Source organism: Papaver somniferum, chromosome 1, assembly GCF_003573695.1.
Source record: "Papaver somniferum cultivar HN1 chromosome 1, ASM357369v1, whole genome shotgun sequence".
NCBI lineage: Eukaryota > Viridiplantae > Streptophyta > Magnoliopsida > Ranunculales > Papaveraceae > Papaver > Papaver somniferum.
The window spans coordinates 202,070,904-202,089,239 of record NC_039358.1 but is presented as its reverse complement, the minus strand read 5'-3'; the positions used below and the strand labels follow the sequence as shown (position 1 = coordinate 202,089,239).

Sequence of the window (18,336 nt, the reverse complement as noted above, 5' to 3'; positions counted from 1 at the left end):
TTTGGCCATAGCTGCGCGCCATTTAGGACATTGAATGGCTTGGGAAAAGGATTTTGGTTCAGCTGTGAGGACAATAGCAGCCAAAAAATCTTTTTGAGTTGGATTGAAAGTATCAAATGATAGATAATCAGTCATGGGGTGGACTGATGTAGAGGGACAGCTTGTTGCAGCACAATGATAGTCCTTCAAGTATCCAGGAGGATTCTTGGAACGAATTGGCCTAGGATTCACAACTGGTGTTGGCAGCACAGAAGAGTTTGAAGTCTCAGAAGGATGCGACGAGATTACAGTACGTGAAGAATCAATACGTAATGATGATGGTGCATGAGATACCACAACTGGTGTGACAGAAGTGTCTGTTGAACTTTGTTTAGAAAACTCGTCAGAGTTAGGAAAAACACGTGGAGCTGATGATGTAGTGGAGGGGTCCAGAGTGGAAGAACCACGTGGAGTTGGAGATACGGTAGAGGACTCCTGAGTGTGGGAACCAATTGGAGCCGTAGAGATTGGATGAGGTGGAATTCCAGAATGAGAGAAATCTTGAGTTTCAGGATTGGTAGGTCTGGGAACTGATAGACGTGAACTGTCAGGGGAGAATACATGCGAAGATGGAGATGAAAAAATTGGATCAAAATCAATGTACTCAGATTGTTGAACAGGTACAGAAAAGATGGGATTGAGTTTGTTCACAACATCATGAAAAGGAAAATTATTCTCATGAAATACAACTTCTCTGGACGTGTATATGGATTTTGATTCTAGATCATAAATAGAGTATCCCTTTTGACCATAAGGATAACCAATGAGATGCCAGTCTTGGCACGTTGATCGAATTTGTGAGAAATTCGAGTGTTTCTTGCAAAACAAAGACAACCAATTACACGCAAGGATGAATAATCTGGCTGTTTATGCAGGAGCATTTCATGTGGAGTCTTATGAGACAACACAGGACGTACAGAAAATATTGAATTATTTTTTTGCCACCAAATACAACTTTAAGAATTCAACCTTGTGACGTAGGGATTATACGAGCTTTTAAAATGCATTATCGTCGTCAATTTTATAGAGGTCTTTTGAAAGGCTATGAATTAGGGCCGTCAAACCCATAAAAAATAAATGTGTTAGATGCAATGAATTTTGCAATTTCAACATGGACTATCGATGTTCACTTGTCAAAGCCCCATTTATATTCAACTGCGAATTTTTTTTACCTCTTTGTTTTGATGATGCATACTTGTGGAAAAAGCGGGTATTATTTTCGTGTTCCTCAACCCAATTGATTGTAGCTCTTTGTTTCCAAAAATCATTATGCATCTTTGCTAATCTCTTGAAATCAGCCTTTCCATCGCTAGTTGAACATTATCAGAATCCAACAACAATTTAGACTCCACAAATTGACCTGCAATGAGATTGTTTTGGATTAAGGTGTCAATTTTTCCAAAAACCTCACGGTTCCATTCACTCAACTTTCTTTTTAGAGCCTGCATTTTCTTTGCGAAAATAAAGCCAGGAGATCCAATGAAGCTAAAGGATTGACACCAATTTCGCATGAGCTCCAAGATTGTGGGTTCTTGCAACCACATCTTTTCGAATCTGCACGGAGTTGGACCCCAACCTCCATTCTGTGTGGACATCAAAATGGGACAATGATCTGAAAGCGGTTTAGTCGCACCTTATTCTGACCCTGTAAGGCTGTGACAATAAACAAACTCGAGGAAAGAAGCTCTAATCTCCGTCCTATTTAATTAGAAAAAAATCGAGGGTAAGGTACCAGAACGAGGTTATTATTTATAAGCTTTTCCCACTACTTTAGATGGTGATGGCCAGCCAGCAAGGTCAGTTCAGGTCAGGTCACTGCAGGTGCCTTTTTATTTTTACTTATCAGTAGCGACATACGATCAGTTGTTTCTGAGTGTGACTTCGGAAACTGGGAGCTCTACTCGTCGGAGAATCTTATTGACCACAAAGAGTTATTATCCCGGTCGAGCTAACGGTATTTGAACTAAGAAGAGCCGTTCTGGGCCCAGGCTGCTGCTAGGCAAGCCAGGCAACCCCAAAATTTTGTGCGTATTTTTGGAACGATTTTTTGGGACCATGGTTTTTCTTGAAGGACCATGGTTTTATTTTGGGTAAAGACATTAGAAGTAAATCTAGGTCACCCCTTATCTAAGTATTTATATTAATACCTAAATTACCCACCTGATTAATTTTGGGTGATGATTAGCTAGTGTTAATAATAGTTAATGTAATGATTAGTGAGATGATTAAGTTAAAGATAATTAGTGAGATTAAAAAATCAGATGAGTTCTTTTTTAAAGAAGTAGAATTATTGAGAGAGTAAAGTTAGAGAAGATGAAGAAGGAAAACATGAAAAACGATTTCACCAACCACAACCGGAGGAAGGGTATTTGGATCCCCAGGTATGCTTCAAACTTGGATAATGTTGGTTGAACTGCTCCAAACTTTCAAAAAAATGAAATTTTTTATGTAAATTAGGGCCAGTTTTGTTAACCATATGTCAACAACATGTAACCGAACACATCTGAAAGTGTAGTTCGGTTACCATATGTCAAGAACATGTAACCGAACACACCTGAAAGTGTAGTTCGGTTACGTTTTCCAAACACGCAGGTTATCGAACTCGCTCGTTAATGGAGGTTTTGGTCGTACAGTGCAATGTTCGGTTACCTAGGATAAAATGGTAGGTAACCGAACTTTGAACTTGACAATTTATTTGAGTACATCTTGTGTGTTCGGTTAGTTCACAAACTTCAACGCAACCAAGTTCCCAACCGAACTTCAGGTTAAAAGTAACCTGGTGTTAGAAGTTTGGTTGGTTCGCAAACTTCAACATATTTTGCGAATCAACCGAACTGGGCTTATAGGTAGAGTTCGGTTACAAAGAAAACTTAATAATTTTGCGAACGAATCGAACTTATGGACTTGTATTGTTCTAATACAAGGAGTTCGGTTAAAAGTATTTTTTTTTGCGAATCAACCGAACTTTGAGTTCGGCTAAGAAAAAAATAATTTGTGATAACCGAACTTTTTACTGAAAATAAAACTCCATTAAACCTCTCTGCAACTTCCATTTTCAACTCATTTTGATGATTAGTTCTCATTTTTTTAACCAAAAACGAATGACAAGTAATGGGTTTGTGAGAATATCTTTGTTAATGTTTTAAATTAAGCTATATATATATAGTGGTGGTGGTGGTAATCGGAGGTGGTGGTGGTAATCGGGGGTTAGTGGTGGTGATAATTGGAGGTGGTGGTGGTGGTAATCGGTGGTTGGTGGTGGTAATCGGCGGTGGTGGGAGGTGGTGGTTATATATATATAGAGAGAGAGAGAGGTGGTTATTGTGTTGGTTTTAAATTAAATTATGTTAAGGGTGGGTTAGTCATTTCAATGTTTTAGGATACCCCTTATAACTATAGGGAAGGTGGCCTAATAAGACCATGGTCCCCCAAAAAAACCATGGTCCCTAAAAAATCATTCAATTCTATTTTAGTATGTACTGTTTTTCCTGGACTATTAAGGCGAATGTCAACATATTACATATCCGGATAAATTGGGGGCCTATGCCACTTAATTGGGGCCTATTACTAGATGACAAAATAGGGTCATTGGGAGAAAATTCATAGAAACCCATCATTCAATATTTATATTAATGTCTAATATACCCTTATTAAATTAGTGCTAATTCGGATTATTAAATAATGTTTAATCAAGTTAATCTTGAAATTAACTTTCATTAATCGATAATCAAAACTTGTAAAAGAAATTACTTTTTACTCTAACCAGAATCGGTTTACGCTAGTGCATATGTTAACCGATTCTGGGTTGAGTTTTATGCTTAGGAAGATGTAAACCCAGAATTGGGGCTTTATCAATACCCACATAAACCGATTCCAAAAATCGGACATTTTTAATGCACATGTAAACCGATTATGCCTTATTTTCAGAAACAAAATATTTATTACATAGTTTAGGAAATTAGCACACTACATATACATATATGACTGAGTATGAGAATTCTAAAATTTGACACATCAAATGCTCATCAATGAACCTCCGAGCACGTCGGTACAACGTCGTATATTCTTTGTGATGAATGAACTTTCTTTCCCCATTACGAATTCTCCATAACCGTTGAAACGTTCCAGCTGAAATTCAATGAATTGTTATATGTTAGTATGTGAACTAGTGTAGTTGACATAGGTATAAAAATAATCGCGTTACTCACTTTTCCCCTAAGAGGAGCTCGTGGATGATAGTGGTACACCATATTTATAACTATTACGTACTCTCGTATTGCCCCTTTAATGTATTGGAATCGAAATTCCAAGTCTCTCCATTTGCGGTTGTTGGGATTCGCGATACGCCCGTCAAATAACTCTTTAACTCTCTTCCAAAACATTGAATATATTTCATTCGGACGTTCACGGAACGTATTAGCAAAGGATTTAACGAGACACAAATCTTCAAACGGTTCCCATTTCATTTTCTAGGCTAAGTGTGTGACATGGGAGTGGCTGAAAGTGGTTGTCCTTATATAGATAAGGACTCAACGACTATTTTTTTCAAATTCAAATCAAACAATCATATTTTATGTATGTCCACATAAACCGATTGTGTCCTTACAAAATAATATATATGGGGCCTCTCAACAATCGGGCTTTTGTAAAGCACATGTAAACCGATTGTAAAAGTTACAAAACTTTTCTTCATAAAAACCGGATTACATTTTTGTACATGTAAACCGATTCTAAAAGTTACATAACTTTTCTTTTTAGCAATCGGGCTATATATTGGTTGACAAAAACCGATTCTTGGCTTCATAAGTTACAGGAGTTTGCTTCATCACAATCGGGTTTTATAAAGGTAAATGTAAACCGATTCTGAAACTGAACCTTTGGGAAATTTTCAGAATCGGATTACATATAGTTATATGTAAACCGATTATGACATAAAAAATGCTAGAATCCTCCTTTTTTTCCACACACATAAAGTCATTCATAAACTAGAAACCAAATTAAGTCATTCATAGACTAGGAGTGTAACCAAACATAATTCGACAATAAGTTTAAGATAAGACATAAGTTTTGACTCATAATTATCCATACTTAAAGGCATAAACATGAACCATTCATTCATGAACATCCCCACCACGACCACCTCCACCGCGTCCTCGTTTCCTAGGTTGAGCGCTGCTCGATGCACCTTCAGACATATTTTTGGTAGGGGCTCTCTTTCTCTCCTTCTTTGGCTCATCCTCCTCCTCCTCCTCCTCCTCATCTTCATCATCATCATCATCATTCTCTTCCTGCTCCCCAAACTTTGCACCAACTTCTACATCTTCGAGACCGTTCAATTCATCAATTAGTTTTTCATTGACCTTCACATTTTTCCCTTCCCTGATTTCTTTTGCCCGGGGTATCAAGTATTCGACTCGTCTTATCTGTTTCAATTTCAAATAACAAACATTCAATATATAATGCAAAAATCATTAACAAAATCGTAATTGAGCAACAATACGCACCAAGTATTGGAGAGCCGTATCTTTGTCCTCTATCATGGGACTCTCATCTACTCATATCACTCGAGTATGCATAACATTGAGGTATCACTGCATGCAACCCAGATTTGCCTCGTCATCTGTTCGAGATGGACCAACCAAAAGATATTTGTGAAACGCTCTGTTACCCTAATAATAACATGATGGGAAAGGCCGGTGAACAATGACAATATCACTGTCATGTGCTTTGGTTTTTCTCTAATCGAATTTGAAATCCTTGTGCGCCTTTGGGATTTTTTGTATGTAACCGCATTGTCTTGCGACTATTGACGGGTTGTACATTACATATCCTCTTGGGTGAAACAAAGGCCCATGATACTCACCTTGCTCTGGGCACCCAACCTTCTTTCTTTTTCCTTTAGCCAAAGCCTCCTTGTAAGAATCAAAGACAACATCCTTCGTCGTCAAGTTGTCTAACTGGCGTCTCAAATTCAAATAATCCATTCTTTGTTTCTTCGGCTTACTTCTGTAGGTGTACTTGTCTCCATACTGTTGTTCGTCCCAATCCTTGTTCTCAAAAGCCCTTCTAGCAAATATTGTGAAGTGAAAATATATCCAGGCCTGTAGAAAAGGCATATTCCCTCCCAGTTGGTTCCTTTGAGCCCTAGAAGCCTTTCTCAACTGCATCAAAGAGTGTGCAAGGATGGCAGTGCCCCAAGAATAGTCCTGTATCTTTTCAAATGGTCGTAACAACGGGATAAAGTTTGCATTAACACGGGCACCGAAAACGTCGGGGAAGATAACAACTCAAAGGATATAGAGGACATACGCATTGGTCGTTGCGGAAGTTTTACATACGGAAAGACACAACTCTTGGTTACCGTGTATAGAAATAATATGAACGGACACTCCTTTCCGCTGGATCATTTTGTATAAAAACATTAAAATCACACAAGGCAATATTCCAGATACAGTTTTTCCTTCTTCTACAATTTGTTCAACTCGCAGATTAGAATCACTAGATACACTGAACAATTAACTCCCATATTAGAATTACTAGGTACAGAGAAGAATCATCACATTGAGATCTCATAAGGCCTGCAATGGATAAACATAACCAACCACATCCGGTAGAGGCAAGAGTCAAGAAAAAGCGTGACATGACCAATGGGATGCGGTCGATGCCAGAGCAACAAGAGAAAAATTTATTGATCGCCGTAGAAATGGCGTTTCTGAACCAAAAAAGAAACAAACACTCAATGTGGAATAGAAAATACTATGAGGATCACCTTCTCACATTCCGTAGTCCATACGGACGGAACCGTGAATACTGAAACAAACACGGGCATTTGCAATATCAATTCAAGGACAATTGGGAAAACATAATTAAACTCCAAACGGCAGGTGAGCCAACGATCTTACACCGCCGCTTACAAGATATATAATATTTATAACGGCATTTAATCGCATAATATCCACTGTATCTGACAGAAGGAGAATCAAGCCAAAAAAGCAAGACACTACTTGCTAGACGATCATTTTCGCAAAATTTAACTTCAGGTATGCTACTGAACCTTATAGTTACAACAGATGACAATAATTATTCATACATGTTGCACATTAATTTAACGCATAATCAGATTTTACATGTCCCAAATCCAAGGGTGTGTTGCCCGATTATATATTCTCGCTGATGAAGTTAATTTTTCCTATTCCTATTCATGACCAAATTCTTTTTAAAGGAGCAGTGAATAAGGTTTGGAGCTTTGGCCCCCCAACACATACGTGCCTTTAATGTCATGGAGTTGTTTGGTACGAGAATAGAAATAATAAATCTCAAACAACTAATGAACCTGGGTTCTCAATTTGTTCCAATGGTAAAGTGCAGTTGCGTTATATCGAGATCCACCAGCCCTGGACTACCAAGGAGGAAACCGATCTAGACACTTCAGGAGTAAAAATAGGGCACGCAATTCTATGTTTGCTTACACTTCAATGGGAGCCAAAGTAAGCAAGAAGATTAAAATGGTCATGGTCGTGATCGTGCACCGTACAAAATAAGTGACCAGAATGGGAAGTTTGTTGCCCAAAGAGGGAGATGACCCCACAATATATGATACTGAAAACGTCGTAGAATGAGTGCACTTGGTAAAAGAAAAAGAAAGGGGATTTAGAACCCGAATTAGTTGCAGGGATAATCACCATGTTTGATGAGTGCAATGAACTAGTGCAAGTATTAGGATGGCAAGAGATAAATATGATGCCAATGCCTCAGATAGATTGCGAATTAAAATCCTTGGAGACGGCCAGACAGAAGGAAGACAGTATAATTTTCCTACTTCAGAAGAGATTGCTGCACTTATTGTCGGAAATGATCTGCAAATTCAACAGAACGAGTCATCATCGTTGAGGACGAAAAAACAGGATTTAATAGAATAAGTCAGTTTCATCCGTGTTATATGGCTATGCAGTACCAAGTGTTGTTTCCATATGCTAAAGATGGTTACCGAACATACATCTAACAAGCAGCCAAGAGAAGTAAAAGAAAAAAAATAACTCTTCGGAAATATTATGCTTTTAGGTTGCAATAGAGACATAACGAAGGGAAAACATCATTGCAGGGAGGTCGTTTGTTCCAACATAAAAACACAGATGCTCCAAAAGATTCAAGGTTAACGAAGTAATAGCATATCTTGATTGCCGATATATCTCAGCATAAGAAGCTTGCTGGAGAATATTTGAGTTTGACATATAGTATCCACGCCCGGCAGTAGAAACCTTCCACTTACCAAATGAACAAACAATAATGTTCCGTAAGACAGATGACTTAGAGGAAGTGGTATCAAGAGAAGATATAGGGACAACGAAGTTTACCAAATGGATGGAACAGATAAGAACAATGCAGATGCTAGAGAACTGACATGCGTTGACTTCCCAACAAAATGGATTTGGGACACTGACATTAAAAAAATGGAAAAGAATGAAAGTAGGGAAAACAACTGGGAGAATACCACCATCTCCTCCCACCACCGCGACCCACCACCACCGACAATCACCTTCCACCTCCGACTACCACTATCACCTCTACCACCACCACCACCAACGACAACAACCACTACCACCTATATATGTATAGCTTAATTTAAATCATTAAAAAAATATATTCTCACAAACTCATTACTTGTCTTTCGTTTTTGGTTGAAAAATGAGAAGTAATCGTCAAAATGAGTTGAAAATGTAAGTTGTAGAGATAAGTTCGGCTAGGAATTATGTGAAAAACTTTGTCGAGCTAGCCGAACTCAACTTTAATGGAGGTTTTTTCTTTTTTCAAAGAAAAGTTCGGTTACGACGCAAAAGAAATGTCCCAACCGAACTTTTGGTTCGGTTTTGTAGTAAAATGTTCGGTTTCGTCAGAAAAAAAGTTCGGTTACGTCGCAAAAGAAAATGTCCAAACCGAACTGTTAGTTCGGTTTTGTCGCAAAAAGTTCGGTTACGTCGCAAATCTTTTCTCCTAACCGAACTTTTCTCTGAAAGAAAAAACTCCATTAAAGCTGAGTTCGGCTACCTGTGTTTTCAGATGTCGTAGCCGAACTTTTTTAACCAAACCGAAATCAATTTGTAAATTGTTCATTTTTAGGAATGTTTTGGCCAATTCAAGCACCATTAACTAAAGTTGAAGTATCCGTGAGTACCCAAAACATCGTACTCTTGTTGTGGCTCTTAAAGAAATAGATCTAAATTTTTTTTTCCAAAACCCTCATCTTCATTATCATCTTCTTCTTCCCCACCCAATAATTCTTCTTTTAATAAAAATCAATTTATTAATTTAATCTCACTAATCATTATACTAACTAATTTTATTACCAAGGAAAGTTTGATATTAAAGAAAAACTTAGATAAGGGGTGACTCAAATTTACTTCTAATATCCACTCAAAAAATGAAGAGTAGTCCCCCTCCATTTTTGAGTAGTGCCCAAAAAATCATTCTTCATTTTAATGAAAAACTAAGCCGAAATGTGCTTGGCAGCTAGCTGGGCTGGGTTGGCAATTAAGCTGGCTCCGCCTAGTATAAGTTACAACGAGATTTTGGTTCATGGAGTAGATTTTAGATCACATAGCATATTCAAGTTCACAAACATAGATTATGACCCTAGGGGAATTTTCGCCCCTTACACAAATTCTGAGTCGCAAGACATACTGTGTGACGATAAAGATTCCTGTCACAAAGAAAATTTTGACCGACTTGAAAGAGTTGCAAGATAAAATTCTGATCACTAGTAAATTTTCACAAGATAGATTTTGATCCACAATGCAGAATTTTGGATTACGGTGTTGTTTATGAGTCACGGTGCATATACTGATACATATGACAATATTTTGATCTCAATGTAAATTGCAGGTCCTTGACAAATCGTCACACCTTGACATGTCAGCTATGATGGATACCTTGACATGTCAGCTATGAGGTAAACTATTTCAGGTGGATAGTTAGGCATGAATCGGCTTTACAGTCCAAATTTACAAAAGTATTAGGCGTGGGAGCCATCCCAGCATGGTGGGCAACTGCCAACCCTTGGTATGAGCTGGCTCCGCCACTACTTGTGGTTATGAACGCGTGAAGCCATTTTGCTGCCAATCCTTTAGAGCTTCTGCCCTAACCATTACTTGCACGACAATAAGAATGCAATTAGAGAGTGAACAAAAAGAAATGAAATAAATATACAAGTTTTTGGCTTAATGGTTAATATACGGAGCTTCATCTTTTGAGCTAGCAAAAGTTGTTTTGTGCTCAATGAGTCCACTGAAATGCATATTTGTTCTGCGTGGAACAATTAAGAGCAAAGGCTATGGAGAAGCTATGGGAACTTTTATCACTTTGAGAGGTTTGTTTTGTGGGAATATTATTTAAATACCCCTCAAAATCTACCTCTTGAAATATATCCTTATTCAATTTTTAAAAATATTCCCATCTTCTGAAAAGTGGAAGCAACTAGCACAAGTTGCTTCCAGAAGTGGACACAACTAGCACAAGTTGCTTCCAGAAATGGACACGGTTTTATACAAGTTGCTTCCAAAAAGTGGAAGCAACTTTCTCAAGTTGATTCCAAAAAATTTAATTTTTACCCCTCAGGGGTATTTGTACAAGATGAGCCAAAATAAAGGATATTTATAACATTCTCACTTAATGACACCACTAGCATTGCTATCGATCTATTATCTTAGGCTCTGCCTAAATTTTCTTAAAAAAAAAAGAAGGATATTTATAACAATCCCACTTGTTTTTTCCTTCTGGGCATCTCAATTTTGCCCGCCCCATATTATTATTATCTTTTAATCCCAAATACACAGCGGACACTTCTTTTTGTCTCTTATTGAAACCATCAATCAAACACTACTCTGCTTTTGAATTTTGGCAGGGAAAAATCGAGCTTAATTATCAACTTCTATATATAGTAAGAACAAATCTCGTCGTTTTTGCTGCACTACTTTATTTTGAAGCAAAATTCTGATGCCCATAACCTTTGCTCTAAGAGCACAACTATGTGACTCACGCCCAAGTTCATAGGTTGCAGGGCACAAGCGTGTGAAGGGGACTTTACACCATGCTTAACAGTCCATGTGAAGAAAGGGTGCAAAGTCGATCAAATAGTTGATATTTATTTTTTGAAGCATATCAAATGGATGTTGATGCATTAGAATAGAAAAAGAATGGTTCCATTAGCTGTGCGTAAATAAAGAAATATGGCCACTAGTTAGAAATGACTAGATACCAACCCCATTACGCGTTTTGAGCTTAAAAAATTAGCAAAAAAGACTTCCATTTGACTTATATTCTCTATATGTAGGGAATACTCAATGGATCCAGATTTATAGAAACAAAAATATCGCAATCAAACTGTTAAAATGTCGAAGAGAGGTTGTTTATGTTGTGGTATTGGAGTCATAGTCGTTGTAGGTTTGTTCGTTCTATTTTCTTGGCTTATTACAGCTCAAATTCATTCTCCAAAATGTTCAATAGAGAAATTCTACGTTCCTGCTCTCGATAAAGCCTACTCGAGCAATAAAAACGCTGCCACAAGCAACACAACCATATCATTTGATCTCAGATTCAAGAACCAAAATGGTGTTGGAAGCGGTGTTTACTATGATGCACTCAACATCAGTTTATATTACTACGAAAAAAGTAATAGCGGTGGTGACTTAAAGCGTCTACCCATCGGAAATGTATCTATTCCAGGATTTTATCAAGCTAAGGTAGACCACCGTCTTGAGACTGTTCAGACTTTTGGTGTTCCTTGGGAGGAAGCTAGGGTGGCGCTTTCTAACAGAAGTACTACCATGTTTCGGTTAGATTTAGCTTCGAGCATCCGCTTAAAGATCCCTATTCGCTATGTGATGACTACTGACAGAGAGAAGTTGAATTTGGGTGTAAATGTTAGTGTCAATGATCAAGGGATGAAAACGGTACCAGGAAGTTTGAGGCTCACTTCGGCATCCTCACATATCAACCCTTGTAGTATTCTTGTGCTTGTTTTATCAGTTTTGTGTTTAATTCGATGAAATAATGCATTTAATTTTGTCTTTGACATGATTTTTGTAATGTTAGTGACGAGTTGCGTACCTATGTTTTAATAGGTGAGTATTTATTTGGGATGTGTGCTTTCATTCACTATTATCATCAAATCAGATGGATATAATCCCCATTTATTTCGGATATACGCCTTTTTAAAGATTGTGACATGTAAATTGTTGATGAAGGCGCAACCACATGTTAGACTGATTGTATTGCCGTCTTGTAACATTAAGGATTCTCCGTTATATATTAAGTATTGATGATTGATTGATGAATATACGAAGGAAAAACTTAATTATCTGAGGTTCTTTCTAGGTTTGACTTCTTAAATAAGAGCTTCCCTGAAATTGTATATAAGAGTTTGTTAAATTATTGAAGGGTAATGACTTGGTATTGCGAACATATGTATGGGTATACGCACTTTGCAAAGCATATGCTATTATGCTCTATATGTTGTTGACAGCGGACCAGTATATCAAACGTTTGACAATTGCATGAAGGAAACGACTTAGCAATGACAAGTTATTTTCTTGTTTGGTTGTCATATAACACTCACTGAACGTGTGTGGTTTTATCTTGTAGTCATTTTGCTAGTTTTTATCTTGTATTGTTGTTTTTGTTACACCGTCATATAATAGGAAATATAATAGTTCAACCGAATCGTCAGGCTAAGCTTTTACTGCATTATCAGGGTCTGATGTTGCAGTAGTAGAGAATCCTACTACTACACCCCTTAAACAATCTGTATATCAAACTATGGAAACATTATGAAGAACACCAAAAAATGGTTTTATTAAGTATAAAAATCAGTACAAAGATGATAGATAGAATCCTAATTTGGGAAATAAATAACTCTCTCTCCTAAAGTTCTATCTTCACTCTCCAAAAGATCTCTCTCTACCATAAGGGTGGTTGGTCCTATATATAGGGATTTTACATAGTGGAGGACAACAAACAAACCCCCTATTTTCGGATCTAGCATGCGAGTTGCTCTCTCCTGTATATTGTGTCTTCTCGCACATACTCTTGGACTTCGTACAACTCTCACACTTTACTCGTGACATTGTGACGTCATTGATTCCGTCATTTAAGGTATGTTATGTGCGAACTTCATTCGCTCCTTAGCAATTCTGTTGTCTCGCACGATTTTCACGTGTGCGATATTTAACCCCTACATTTTGCCTCTTCTCTTATCGATTTTTTTTGGAAAGAGCGATGAGAGAAATTCTTTTTTAGCTACTTTCGCTTCTTTACATGACAACCTTCGCACCCCCTTGACTGTCCATATTCTTTAACTGGCAATATTCCGAGATATCGGTCTCATTTACTCCACCTGTTGCTTTCCTCGTCTTATTTTTGGACACGTTATGAATGATATCTGTAACCGTCCCTTCACATCTTTTCACCCATTAATGCTTTCATAAAAGCGAATTTTCATCGGTGGGAACAAAATCCTTTATATATCTCCTTCTCACTTTCTTTCTCTCTTTTTTACTCTCTTTCTTCCTCCTTCGACCTCTGCAACTTTCTTTTTTCACTCATTTTCCTCCATTTTGCTTCAACCTCCCCTTTATTTCGCTTTTTTGATCGTCTTAATCAACTTTGATATTTTACAATCCCCTTCTATTAGGGAAATCAATGGGGCACAAAGCAGGGTGGAGAATGGTAGAACAGTTCACCAGGTTACAGGTAGAACAATTCACCAGGTTACGGGTCGAACTCGGAGATAGGGGTTACACACTATCCGTTCCTCCTTCGTGTACCTACTATGACGCTTAACCGTAAGTTCTTCAAGCTTGATCAATGGAATGATCAGAAGATCATAATCTGTAGGGAAGCTTCTTGCTGGCCTCCCTATCCCTCTTGTGGATACGTGAATTCCTCTTTTCTACAAAATCTTATCGCATGAAAAACTTAGACGTGCGATTTTTTAATTGAGTGGGGACGCTATAAGAATCATGGTAGAGTTCGCACGAGGTGCGGCTGGATTAGGGTCACTTTATCCTAAAGAATATAGGAATGCAGCGTCCGCTGATTTATAAATTAATCATGCTGATTATACTGTTGAAAGCTTCTTTAATAACTATGAGGTGAAGATTATAAAGTCTGAGTCGTCTCGCTGGGTTGTTCGCCTGAAGAGAAAAGATGGCCTTGCAGAGAACCAGAGGATTATGCGAGACGTTGATTTTAATGATAAGACCAAGCGTACCGCACGGAATTCTAACGACAATCGCTGGGATGTTTAGCCTGTGATTCTTAAAGGTCCATATATCACTGGCTATGGTGATAATAAATCAATAAATCTTATTCCTGAGGGCTTTTCCATTTGCTCTCCATGGGAATTTAGTTGGATCGAGGAGGTCAAAGTGGTACGTCATTATGAATTTCGCACCCTTAAAAGGATTTCGCTCCCTTATCAATTTTCTTTTCCTCCTTTTTTTATAAATTTTTTTTTTCTTTTTCCCAAATTGCCAAACTAAAGAAGGACTACAAGGCCGAGAAGAAACCAAGCACTTTGAAAGCGCTACATTCGATGAAGTAAGAAATACCTCTATTCGCATTTGAACAATATTGTTGCCTCTATTTCTTATCTTTATCTGTGTGCAAAGGTGGGCGGACAGGATTCTGATGACTCTGGTGATGAAGATTCTTCTGGGCACGAGGAGGAAACTGCTACTCGTGTGAAAGCAAAAGGCAAGGTTGTTGCCTCTAAAAATTCTTCGAAGAATGTTAGCAATAAGAATAACCGCTCGAAAAAAAGGAAGATTTCTTCTACAACTTCTTTTCCTAATCCTTCCGTTCCACAACTTCAGGAAGATGAGTTTCCATTCCCTGATGCATCTTCCTCAATTTCTCCAATGTCCCAGTTGTCTCTCATCTTTAAAGATCCCTTCACAGCTGTTGGTGATGGGAATTTAATTCGTACATTCCAGATGGTCTCAACCATATGCGATGCTCCCACCTTGAGTCATGAATCTCTGCGAGGATCTGCCTCAGTTATTTCTCCTGAATTCTTGTTTTCCATGGCTTCTATGGTATGTTGTATCCTTCTTCTCGTATTTTTGGGAGAGTTCTAGGTTAACATTCCTCCTTCATACTTTGACTGAATTCTTTTGTTATCTCATCTTCATAGGCGGCGCGAAATTCTCATGCAGTTTCCTCTGACTCACAGAGGAAGATTCAATCTTTGGAGATGGAATGTGCGAAGCTCAGAGGGGAACTTTCGGATAAATCAAAGGATGCTGAAACTCTTCGTCAGAAAAATAATCAGCTAATAGGTTTGTTTATTTTCACTTCCCTCCTCCTCATCGTCTTCATTTTATATTTATATTATATTTATTCTACTACTTATTTTTGCAGAGCTTTATAACTTAACCGAAGAGGCGTCTAGACTTCCTGATGATAATGACACCCTTTTAGAGCTCCTTAACATCTTAGTGGATAATTTTTCCATGCGTGGTCTTGAGGATCTTAGTTGGAAAGAGTCGAGGCAAAAATATGAAGCTCTCATTTGTGACCATAGGCCAATGCTAGTTTGTTGTGGGAATCTTCAACGCCGTACTCATCAGTATAAAGAGACAATTAAAACTTTGGAAGCAAAAAAGAATATTCTTATCACTGAGAAAGAACAGGTGACTGTTAATGGTGTGAAAGCTTTGAAAAAACTTCACGATGCTAAAGTCGAATTTCAAATAGAAAGGGATCATGTTATTAGTGAGAAGAATGCTCTTCTCGCTCGTGAGAATGAAATTCGCTCTCTCCTTCTGATTGAGAGTGACGTTGAGTTCGCATGGGCTTCTAGAGTCCTTGATAATGCTAGACTGGAGTTGGCTACAAGTTTTAGTTTAAATTCTGACCATGATTCTCTGGTTGGAACCATCGTTTCCCAAAAAGAAGGTTTCCCATTTGCTTTATGCCTCTGCTGCCGTTTTATTTTTTAAGTTATGTGTGACTATAGCATTTGTTCTTTTCTCGTCGCAGCTTCTGAGAGGGAATTTCTTGAAAAGGAGAAGAATTATCTGCGAGATATTGAAAGTCTGCAGACCAAAATCCTACTACCACACACCTTAAACAATCTATATATCAAACTAACAAAACATTATGAAGAACACCAAGAAATGGTTTTATTAAGTATAGAAATCAGTACAAAGATGATTGATAAAACCCTAACTTGGGAAACTAATAATTTTCTCTCTCCTAAAGTTCTATTTTCACTCTCCAAAAGATCTCTCTACCACAAGGGTGGTTGATCCTATATATATAGGGATTTTACATAGTGACCCTATTTTCGGATCTAGCATGTGAGTTGCTCGCTCCGTCTTCTCGCACATACTCTTGGACTTCGTACAACTCTCACACTTTACTTGTGACATTGTGACGTCATTGATTCCGTCATTTAAGGTTTGCTATGTGCGAACTGCATTCGCTCCTTAGTAATTCAATTGTCTCGCACGATTATTCACGTGTGCGATATTTAACCCCTACATATGTTTTGGCTAAGAAAGTTTAGCTTTGGTTTTGTTAGCCCTTTGCTTACTGTTTCTTTCATTTTTGTGCTTTCTTCATGTAATCTGTTAGCTCCTTGCTAATGTTTTGTATTATTGAGTTGTTAATCAATAAAATTTCTTGATTAAGCAAAATAAAGAAGAAATAAAAAGAAAAAAAAGACAGGTTTCCTTTTTAATCCAACGAAAAAAACTTCTTCTTCTGCAGTCTATGTGCAAAAGGGTACAAAGTCAATCAAATGAATGATGATGCATTACAAAAAGAATGGTTGAATTAGCTGAACTTAAATAAACAAATTCGGCCACTACTTGCAAATGACTACGCACCAACCCCTCCATTAGCAAAAAAAAGACTTCTATTTGACTTGTATCTCTATATAGGAATCAGTCTATGGATTCAGATTTACAGAAACAAAAACTTTGCAATCAAACTGTTAAAATGTCCAAGAAATGTTGTTTAGGTTGTGGTATTGGAATCATAGTCGTTGTAGGTTTAATGTTTCTATTGTTTTGGATTATTACAGCTCAAATTAGATCTCCTAAATGTTCTATAGAGAAATTTTACGTTCCCGCACTCGATAAAGGCTACTCGAGCAACAAAAATGCTTCCAGAAACAACACAACGATATCATTTGATCTCAGATTTAAGAACGAAAATGGCGATGGAACCGGTGTTTACTATGATGCACTTAACATCAGTTTATATTACTACCAAAAAGGTAATACCGGTGTCCATTTAAAGCGTTTACCCATCGGAAACGTATCTATTCCAGGGTTTTATCAAGCTAAGGTAGACCACCGTGTTGAGACGGTTCAGACTTTTGGGGTTCCTTGGGAGGAAGCCAGGATGACGCTTTCTAATGGGAGTCCTACCATGTTTCTGTTAGATTTAGCTTCAAGTATCAAGTTGAAGATCCCTCTTCGTTATTCAACAATTACCAATAGAAAGAAGTTGAATTTGGGTGTAAATGTTAGTGTGAATGATCGAGGAATTAAAACTGCACCGGGAAGTTTAAGGCTCACTTCAGCATCGTCACCTATCAACATCCCTTGTAGTATGTATGTGGTCGTTTTATCAGTTTTGTGTTTAATTTGATGAAATGTACAGATTTCTGGTTTTGATTTTATGTTTGACATGATCTTTGTAATGTTTATGATGAGCTGACTTGTGTACGTTTTTTTTTGCTTTTCCACCCATGAATGTAAGAGCTAGTAAAAAAGCCTTGATCCTACTCAATTTTTCAAAATTTGTAACGAAATCAGTAGTTCTTGAGTCATTCCTGTAATTTAATACAAAGTCAGAACAATCAAATTTTTGAGAAGACAACAAAGGTTTGAATTAGTGATTTTAAAGTTTTTGATTAAAAAACAACAAATTTTGTGCATAGGAAGAGTTAACTCATGACCAGTCGGGGCCGTCTTTAAAAGTGTGCACACAATTGTTGGATTGGTGGATATAGATCATAAAGAGCCTATATTTTGCTGAAAAAGAATCCTGATTAGCTGTATTTAGAAAATAAACAAAGATGGCCGCTACTTATGGTAATTCTCGTGGGAGGTACTCTTCCATTCGCAACAACTCATGGATCACCATCATGAACATGTGAATGACCACTTACCCACTCCTACGCGTTTTGAGCTAAATAAATAAAAACGACTTCCAGTTGACTTATATATGTGTATATAGGGGATATATAGACATTTGTAAAACCAAAACACTGCAATAGAACACACTTAA

The 18,336-nt window shown here is 37.6% G+C and overlaps 1 protein-coding gene across 1 annotated transcript; it reads left to right on the top strand.

The window, feature by feature from the left end:
• The first annotated feature begins 11,409 nt into the window (after nt 1-11,409).
• Nucleotides 11,410-12,106, top strand: LOC113335356 (protein NDR1-like). The gene has a single exon (XM_026581430.1). The coding sequence runs from the start codon at nt 11,424-11,426 to the stop codon at nt 12,078-12,080; it is 657 nt and encodes a 218-aa protein (XP_026437215.1). The 5' UTR covers nt 11,410-11,423; the 3' UTR covers nt 12,081-12,106.
• The last annotated feature ends 6,230 nt before the right edge of the window (nt 12,107-18,336 follow it).